The sequence below is a fragment of the Alligator sinensis genome, unplaced genomic scaffold, assembly GCF_000455745.1.
Source record: "Alligator sinensis unplaced genomic scaffold, ASM45574v1 scaffold172_1, whole genome shotgun sequence".
In the NCBI taxonomy this organism is placed as follows: domain Eukaryota; kingdom Metazoa; phylum Chordata; order Crocodylia; family Alligatoridae; genus Alligator; species Alligator sinensis.
This window is the reverse complement of record NW_005842168.1, coordinates 1,572,753-1,582,796: the sequence shown is the minus strand read 5'-3', so window position 1 is coordinate 1,582,796 and position 10,044 is coordinate 1,572,753. Positions and strand designations below refer to the sequence as shown.

The following is a 10,044-nucleotide window of genomic DNA, read 5'->3' as shown; positions in this document are numbered from 1 at the left end:
TCCTGCTGAGAGCTTACATTTTTCCAAACAAACTTTCATGTCATGCTTTTCTAGAGGGGCAGGGGAAAAAACTGGGTGTTCAACCCCAAAATGTCAGAAACTGCTGCATTGCAGTGTTAAAACCTACACGAACTAATCTTTCTTTTTTCCCCAGACATGTTCAGTATTGCTTAACTCAAAAGAAACTTTACTTGCATCATTAGGTAATTCATCTTGGGGAAGGATATTGCATCTTTAAAGGGTAACAATACAGCCTTGCATGTAGAAACGGTTCAGGGCCGTGCCATCCATTTCTTGGAGACAAACCAGGTTTCCAGTTCAACATTTTTGGTACACAGAATTGGCTGGACTTTCAAGTGCCATTTCATTTGCCTCCCCAACTAGTGTTAATATCTCATATTTAACCCATTGAGCCCCAAGTCGAAAGGAAGCCCTGAAACGTGTTTCCAAGCTGCAGGAACATGGGGGAGGGTATAGCAAAACTTCTCCCCTTCGACCCTCTCCTCAACACAGTCCATGAAAGTGTATGCCTGTGTATTGATCACTGCAGGCGGGTTGAAATCTAAACAGTTGACTGTAACCTAGCTGGTATGCATTGACAGATGTTCTATTTTTTTTTTTTTTTTTGCATATTGCATTGATTCCTTTAGTTACAACTGCATAGAAACTTAAGCTGAAGCGAAAGCTGGCTTCCCTACAAACAGATCCACCAGTAAATCCTTTTTAGCTCTTTCTGCGCTTTCATGTGCTAATCTATAACCTCCTTCTACTGTCTGACCTCACAGGGACCACCTGGTTCTCAGCCCTCGCCACACGCACAGCCTCCACCTCACAATCCTAACAGCATGATGGGACCCCACAGTCAGGTAAAGACACTAGAAATCTGCAGGGCTGTGAAACGGGACTGGTGTTCTGCTTTGCTCTTGAAGCGTATTGGGGCCAGATCGGTAGCTGGGGTAATGGGCAGCGCTCCTTCGATTTCTAATGGAGCGTTGCTGGTTACCGTCAGTGGCAAAGTCTGGCCTGTCTGTATTGGTTCAGCATCACCCCAGGCCCACTATGAAATGCTTGTTTCCTCCCAATTTGTGTATATTCAGTCGACAATGGATGAAAAGGCCATTCTTAAATTCCAACATAAATATGCTTCCCCCATGGTCGCCTGAGATTTTTGTTAATTGGAATTGGGTTTTTAAATGCGATTTGCAGCACTGATGTAAATACCTGATTGAAAGTGCTTGGTTTTGGTACTTAGCGTTGGGGGGTGGGGGTGGGCTCTGTGCTTCATTTACCAGTCTCTCTCTCTTTCTCTCTCTTTCCCACCCCCCTTTTCTCTCTCTGTCTCTGTCTCTCTCTTTAACCTGGAAAATGTCTGATGTTTAGGGTTTCCCATGCACTGGTTTTAACAGCCTGGTATAGCACTGTTGAAGTATGTTTAAACAATCTCTCCGTCCAAAATAGATCTGTGAAAATGAACAAAAAGATTTTCTGACTCTTTTTGTTTGTTTGTTTGTTTTTTCCCAACTTCTTTTTAAAAAGGGATTGCTCCAGGAAAAACGTGTAGAGTCTACCCAGAGTTTGTGTGGAATGCAGTATTTCTCTTTTATCTCCCTGTGACGAGTACGTCCTATCGCTAAACCCATTTCCTATCATTACAGCCTTTCATGTCACCACGATATGCAGGAGGTCCCCGACCCCCCATCAGAATGGGAAACCAGGTAATGTATTTTCTTACTCTCTTCCCGGTGTTGAAGTCGGGTGTCTTGGAACTGGAGCTTTTTTTTATGGCAGGAACGGGAGGCTTCTAGAAAGCTAAAAGTTTTGTGGGGAAAGAAATGTATTTGAATAGTAGATGCTGCAAAAAATATATATTAACTTATGCAACTTAACAAATTTCAACAAAGTATTTGCTCTCTTTCCTTGGGCTTTCTTGAGGCGTTGGCTCTCAAGTAACCATTTGCTGATGAGAAGACAGTCAAATGTAGTACATGGCATGACCAGATGTAGGAAACGTTCCCGTGGCTGCTGACCCCTTGGTACCTGCCCTGGGAGTTTCCAACGTAGTCCATGTTTAGTGCCGCAGAGTTTTACTTGCTTGTCGTTGGCCTGCGCCACCTCTCATGACTTCAGCTGATTGTGTTGTGATGCTGCTGGTGATAGGCGACAGTTAGCTTACGTTGTAAATTTTGCCTGGGATCTCAGCAAATTCAAGTGGGTATATGATCTTGCCGTTCGGCAGGAAAAATGGTTCATTGGAATGCTTAGCTCAGCGTCAGGGTTAAGTGGGGCAGGTCACTTCTGCATTTTTTCTTAGGTTTATCCTCTTTCTTATCCCAGCTTAAACAATAAGGGCTTGTTCATATCATTATGATCATAGCTTGGTTATGGGCAGTCGTTTTAAGATTGTAGCATTTAACTGTTGAAATTTATCCTGTCAAGAGGCATGCCAGGTAAATGTGTGCTAAGAAGCCAAATGCTCCCCTCGGTTTATTTTAGCAAAAGGTAGTTCATGTGTTTCCTTTCAGCACACGTAATATTTTAGAAATTAAGTTGGTAACTATTTTTCTATTCTGTTAATGTGTATTCTGCCTTTTTCCAAAGTCACGCTTTTTAAAAAAAAAAAAAAAAAAAAAATCCTTTTATTTTATAGTGGGACTGATAAACAAGTCAGTTGAATGCAAGTGTTTTTTTTCTAAGAGCAAGGCAGTGGAACTCCGTAAAGTTCATCTGTATTGGTTTTATTGGGTGTACTTAAGTATCAGTTTATACCTGGTTTCTCTGCTTAACTGCCTGATCTTTGAGAAAGGAAGTCTCCTGTATAACCGACAAGCTTGTTTTTCAGCAAATTTTACTAGGGAAAATTTGCTACTCAGTTTCTAGGTTCACAAAGATGAACGTGAACTATTTTACCAAGTAGCAAATAAACTTCTTGCAATGTGTGCAGTGTAAACCATAATTCCAAACCTTGTGCTATTTGGAAATAAGAGTCAAATCAGTCTCTGCCTGGTTCAAGTAAGTAGGAGGAGTATGTTTCTAATGGGGCAAAGGTTGAGGGAGCTGATAAGTAGAAAGGGAGGATTTGAGGGGCATCCTTTCTCTTGCTATCATTCACCACCCAATGTGTTTCCCTGGCTTTACTACAGGGTTTGCTGCCTCACTGAAGTCTCGTAGTGTTGTCCTGAGTCTTGGCAGGACACAAAAATGATCTTTCTGTCTCTAGGATAGGTGGCTCCTTAAGTGGCTCTGTGTAATTTTTAGAGCAGCTTACCACTGGGGACCTGACCTGGCGAGCAACAGCACCACACGCTCGGGAAAATGGATTGGGATCAAGTGGCTAAAAAGACCTGCCTTGGAGATGTAAAACCAGCGAGGTGGTCAGCAGCTTTGATGCCCTGCCCAGACCATTGCCAAAGTTGCACAGCCTGAGAATAGCTGCCCTCCGGTTCAAACTTGCTCCTGTGCCCCTACATAAGCGTAGGCGAGCACATCCCAGTTTTCCTTGGGAAGCCATCTAGGTGAATAGGTTCTGCAATTCCTTTGAGTTCCTTTAAGTAAGTGGGCACCAATACGTATTAAAGAACTCTTGTTTTGGAACCATGCTGAGCTTACTTTTCCTGTTTTCAAAGATACTGAAGAGATCAAGTTACAGTCAAGCCACAAGAACAGTCAAAATGGGAAGGTTTCTAAACGATACGCCCTTACGCTGAGAGTGAAATGGTTTAGGGCCAGAAGTGAAGCCGATGAGCCAATCTGCCTTTTCCAGGCCTAGCGAAATACAGAATATTGATGCTCTTTGACAGCACAGTTTCCCAGCGTCCCTTTAAAAGGGGTTTTCAAGAGGCTGAAAGTCCTGTTGATGACGCGCAGACAGCGGAGGGACGTGTTAGTGTTGTGCATGCCCGCGTTGTGCAGCGCATGTGCGCTCGCAGCCCGCCTCGTGTTTTATCGAATAAAGGTTCGAGGTGGAGCCGTGCTTTCATTCAACCTCAGCAAGCCAGACGAACTTGTGAATGGGGATTTTAAAGGATATTTTTAACTGTGCAATTTCACAGTCCCGATGCCACTTTTTTTTTTCACCCCGTTCTCTCTGCCTGACAGCGTAAGGTCGTTAGGAAGATAAAATAAGTTGAACTTTAAAACAGGAAAGCTGCATTCAGAAGCATAGATCTGCATGTACACAGAGCTTAGTTAGGTTATGGGCTTCAATCCAGAAGTGTCAAAAAGAGAGAACAAGAAGTGAAGCAGTAAAGAGTGGCTGGAAAACATGGAAATGTCCATGGGAACCAAAATGTTTGTTTATTTAATAGCTTTCCTGCTTCTGTACATCTGTAGCGTAAGATTTGGAATTAAAACCTGCTTTCTCGTGGCGCTGATGGATTTTGACTTGGCCTGCTGCAACTCACCCACTGCTCACTGGAAAGTCTCTAAATTTTGTTTGAACAGCAGGATTTATTTCTTGTTGGTATTCAAATAACAGGCAACAGTGTTTCAAAATTGTTTACAGTTTGCTTCCCCAAGGCAGATGGTATCTGCTTGGTTTTTTTTTCCCTCCCCCCCTTTATCTGCACCGAGCTGTTCAGGGAAGTCATCTTTTGAACTTTAAATAGATTTGTTGTCCAAGCGGAGCGTGAGTTTGAAGAAAGAAATAGCCGATATTATGAATATTGGAGCACGGGAGTGAACCTGCGTTTTTAATACTCCCAAGCCCATCTTCATAATCTATTCAGTCAGAATTTTAAATGCGATCTTTGCAGATGAAACGCCCCTTCTCCACTAGCAAATAAATAACTTGAGTACATTGACATAGCATATTTGCCGAGCATCTACCTTGAAATTACACTGTTGTCAGACTCACTCCCAGACAGCAAAATTGGTGCCCCTGCTACAGGCCTGCTTATAAAAGGGAGTTTGATATGTGATGGGAAATGCAGTAGTTTAAAGGAAATAGAAGGAACTGACTTTTTTTTTTTTTTTAAGCTGTATATGAAACCAAATAGAAGGGTTACAAAAGCTAAATAGGTGTGTTACAGGAATTTATGGAGAGGTCGTAAGGGATAAGTACACAGATGGGTGCTGGTAGGAGCTTTTTTATAGCCGTGTAATACTGTGGCAAGAAAGTCAGAGTTTCCCAGAAAATGTATCCAATCACTTGCACCTCTCAAAAGCTTTAAGTGTTGAGTTTAATCAATAATATATTTACATTATATGGATTTACATTGAATTAAATGGAAGATTTAGTGTTGTAACTGCATAGCTGCAAGTTTGGGTTGTTTTATTCCCCTCCCTTTTTATTTCAATTTTTCCAGCCTCCAGGGGCTGTTCCTGGGACACAGCCATTGCTGCCCAATTCAATGGATCCGACACGACAACAAGGTAAAGAGGAGCCTGGAGGCTTATGAGACTCTCTAGTTTGGCTCGTTGGCTTATAAGTCAAATGGCTTTCTCCTTCCATGTGACCTTGTTGCTTCTACTCCTGCCAGGGCATCCTAACATGGGAGGACCGATGCAGCGGATGAATCCTCCAAGAGGGATGGGCCCCATGGGTCCCGGTCCACAGGTAAACCTTAGCAGAACGTTTGTTCTTCTGTCCAGTGCCAAACAACATCTTCCGACCTTGTTCTAGGCAAACATCATCAACACAACCTCCAGGGGCTTCGAAGGCCAGGAGTACTTCTACCCACGTATCCCCCATTAGCACTAATGCACTGTCCATTAGCGCGTTGCATCTGGAAATCCCGCCTCCCAACATTGGTTTGTCTTCCAAGCTGAATCTCCTCATTAGGGACACCACCGAACCCCGTTTCAGTGTTTAGCCGAAAGGAACGATGCTTTTTAGCCGTAATCACAGAGCATCGTTAAATGCATTATCCAACTTGCCTTGGCAATGTTTGTGATACCCAGGCCAGGAAGAAGGGATGCCTACATAAAAGTTATGGAAGTACATACCATTAATAGACAGATAGCTTCCTCTACCCATTATTTTTGCTCTTACTCGATTTTGTAAACAGTTTTAGTTCCCTGGCATTGAAGCTGCTCTTTGTGTCATGGGGTTGGGGGGGAGGTTGATGCTTGCCAATCCCTCCCTCCCCCCAACTTAACCGAATGCTATAGTTTTGGGGGTTTTCCCTGGGGAAAAATTTGCAGAGTGGTCACTCACCTGTCTGCTCATGAGTCTCAGAAAAGCTGTCACCTTGTCTCTATTTTTTCCAGGTCTGTTTCAGAAGCTCTTGTCTTTGTTAAAGGCATTTCAGGAAACTTTAAACCCTTACACTCCTTGACAGTAGTAGTTCAGCATCTACGTTATTTCTAAGGATGGTTGATTTCTAAGGACAAGTTAGCAAAGCAGTGCTTAGTGTCCTGTAGCATGAATGGCAGCACAATGGGAAGCAAAGCTCTTTTTCCCCGTCGCTTCTAAGTGAAGCCAAATCCTTCTTCAGTTACATTCCTACCAGGGATGAGGGAACCAGTCCAGCAAGAAGCAAAATCTGAACCAAGTAGATCTGGGTTAATATATTCTGTCTTTGTGTTGATTCATTTCGGCAGTTGAATTCTGCAACTATGTTGACTCACTCCTGTTTGTTCCTTGTGATGGATTTAAGCAGCGGTATCCTATCTAGAGCGTGGGGCTTGGGAGTGGCTCGCTTTGAGTGCTGGAATTTGATTCTGCCGTAAATAAGTGTGTGCAAGACTGTTGCATCAAATGGGTAAAGGGAGTTAAGAAATTAGTCAGCCTAGGAAACCCTGAAAACTGCTAAAGAAGAAAAGCGAAACGAGGAAAAGTTGCATCCGTCTCCTTGGGCACAGGCTAGAACCACCTCAGAAACTCTTGCAAGCTCTTTTGTAGGCAAGTTAAGATGCCAGTAGTTTTTGGTATAAGTGGTAAAGGTCTGGGACTGTCAGGAACCGCTCGGCTCTTAATAGTCCCTCATGAATGATTATAAAAGCCTACATCTGTTATGGTTGCATCAGCCAAGGAAAGAGGGCCACAGACAGTCTGGAGGCGCCCTGCAGTTTGGGCAAAGGTGTTTGCATCCATTTAAAAGATTGCCATGGAACTTGCAAGCAATTAAGGTCACACAGGTCTGCCAGGTAGAGGGGGCAGAAAAAGCTGTGAAATGTTAAGCCTTTATTTTTTTGTTATAACATTCCCTGTCTGCACGTTAGAGTGTGGTTTATTTAATTGTCCTTTTAGAAGAAGCCCAAGTACATAAGTGGGCATAAAATCCCCTCGCCTTGTTGTTGGTACATTTTTTAGTTTTTCTGAAATGCTTTAGAATCAAGCACTCAGAAGCTTCAGTGCATGCAAGAAATGATCGAAAATATTGACCAAAAATCACTGGTTTTGTTGTGTGCAATAGATCATTGTCCACCACTTGGTACGCCTGGTACTTTCCCCAGCTAGTTTCTTCTCATTAACTGGAAAGCTTTGCACTATACAGCAGTACCTTCTAAAATATGACTTAAGTTTATTCCAAATGAAATCATAATAGTCAACCCAAGATCACCTGGCAGCACTGTGCTACCTGCCTGTTTTTCACTGCAAACCAGTTGTCTCTTACAACCTAACATAATGTTTTAAATTCTCGCTTCCTATCTCCTTTTCTTTAATGAGCATAGTTTTAACTCTGCATTTATTCATGCTGCCAAGGTTAGCTTTGTCAGAGCTTGTATTTAAACACTATTTCAAGGGTTTATAATTCTCCAGCTTTTCTATACATCTCATTTTAGCTTGACCATGCAGCTGCTTAGCACAAGTACAGTGGGTTTTTCCCCTTCCCCCTTTTAAAATGGCTTCCTCTGTTCTCTGTCAAACTCAACTGGGGGCCTGGGGAGGCCAGCGGAGCAACTGCTGTGGTGGCAGCTATGGGTCTGGCAGCAGCAAAGGATCCAGGTGTAGGGGTCCCCCTTGATGGGTAAGAGGTCTGGGAGTTGACAGCGAGTCAATCTTGCCACTGATGGCCATGTCCAGTAGGGTCAAAGGGCCCCAAATGCCATGGCACACATTCCTCCACCAACTTAAGTGGCCTGTCAGTAGCCCGGCAAACTGAATAGAGTGGCTTCATTGCCTGGATCCACCCATGGGCCTTATGTTTCGGGTGTGACCATATTATTTTTAAGGAAATCCAGGACACTACCCCCCCCTCCCCCAGTCAACAGTGCTGCTACAGGCAGGTAGGCATGCAGGGCACAGTCCGGAGCAGCATGGAGAACTGGGCGGGCAGGTGGGCAGGCACCACTGCAGATATGCGGGAGCAAAACGAGCGGACTGGAGCAGACATCACCCTGCCCGCACGTGCCCAGCCCAGCTCCTGAGCAGCAGCGGGGGGCAGGCTGGGCTGGGCATCGCTCCTGTCCACCCGCCTTGCCCCTGCACAGCAGCACCAGTGCCTGCCCTCCCTCCTGCCTGCCTGGTGCACCATGCTGCTCTGCCTCCCTGCCAGACTGTGCCCCTGTGGCTCTAAGACTCTTTTGTTTCATTTTTCACCAACCAGCCAGACCGGCCTACAAAATCTGGGGCTGTCCCAGCCAAACCGAGATGTAAGGTGACCCTACTTCTATTTAACACCCCTGGCTTATGACTTGGTAGTGTTTTACTTTGAGGGGTAACCTTTTCCTCTTCCTACCCTGATATAGTAATGCATTTCATGTGCTTAATTCCAGTTTACGTCCACTGGACTTCAATGTATGCCTGACATTAACCCAATATTTCAGTGCTTTGCTGAAGTGGGACATTATAAGGGCCTATGTCCATACAGTACCACCCTGGTAACTGTTCAGCTTTGATCGGGAAAGAGAGTTGCCCTATCAGGACTTCAGGAAGAGGCCGCAGCAGTCTGGAAAAAGGCAGTTCTTTGGGGCTGTGAAGGAAAAGGGGGGATTGTAGAGCGAGTCAAGGTCCAGGAGGGGAAGGTGGGGTTAAAACAAAGATGACTTGAAACCGAGGGGATTACCTGGCAGTTTCTCTCTCCAGGGAGGCACACGCATATTGTCCCTCTCCTCAAACAGGCAAATCCCCAGCATCTTTTTCAAATGGTTGCTCTGAGCTTCTTGGCGTGAGCAAGGAGGGCAATGGGCATTTCACTGAAAACGTTTTTTGCCGCTGTTCATTGTGATTGTGCATGAGCATTGGCACAGTTTGCCCCGTCGTGGGCTGCTGATATCCTTGTCTTTGTCTTGTTCTAAAGTCCCGGGATGTTAGTTTGGGTGGTTCACTCACCGTATGGGTAAATGATGCGTTTTCAATCTGAATCGGCCCAGCAGGCCTGTCATGAGAATGGACTTAACAGAATCCACTTGGTAAGGAAGAAATTCAGTGGGGGACAGGAACAATGTGGGAAGGTTGATCTATACCATGAATGATGCACCCAGGCACTGTGTGATTTGGGAACCGACCTCCAGAGGCAAAGAAGTGCGGTCTCTGAGGTCTCCCTGTAAGCCATGGCATCTTGGAGCTTGGTGTTCCAGTAGAGATGTTCTTACAGAATCGGATGCTTTTGGCAACCGTGCCATAGGCAAAATAAGCATTTATGTGGGAGATTTCTTAAACACCTGAAGATGGACTCAGTAATTTATGTTGCTTTATCACTTCTTTCCCCATACTTTTGGGCCTTGTGCTGAAAGGGCAGCATGTTTTCCTCTCCTTGGTATAGAGAGGTTGGAGTTGACGATTCAGTTGATGCGATCTCTCGCATGATACCTAATGGGGTCTGCTCTGTATGTGTTTCCCGTGTACACCCGTGCGTGCGTGTGTCTGTCCCAAGTACACAGCGTTCTGTGGTGACTTGAAGACCAGCTGTGTTTTTTCACTTAGGATGCGAGTAGGGTGGCAGGCTGCTTTTCCTTCTTTAGGAAGCTGCTTCGAACATTTGTGCTGTTGGCATCCTCTTCTGCTTTACATGCCATCACTTTCTCGTTATACCATAGCAAGAATTTCTTCAAGCAGCAACTCTCTCCTTCTCTGCATCTTTCCCTCTGATGAACAAGGGGACGGCATTTTCCCCATCTCTGCCCGTGGACTGATTTGCCTACAGGAGTTGGACTCTTTCC

General features: G+C 44.7%; 1 protein-coding gene across 1 annotated transcript in view; it reads left to right on the top strand.

The window, feature by feature from the left end:
• Positions 1-10,044, top strand: part of SSBP3 (single stranded DNA binding protein 3) — a 133,453-nt gene that overhangs the window by 110,344 nt on the left and 13,065 nt on the right. The window contains exons 5-8 of the mRNA XM_025206654.1: positions 786-866; positions 1,656-1,715; positions 5,304-5,370; positions 5,478-5,554. Coding sequence (XP_025062439.1) covers positions 786-866; positions 1,656-1,715; positions 5,304-5,370; positions 5,478-5,554 — 285 coding nt within the window. The remainder of the gene's footprint in view (positions 1-785; positions 867-1,655; positions 1,716-5,303; positions 5,371-5,477; positions 5,555-10,044) is intronic.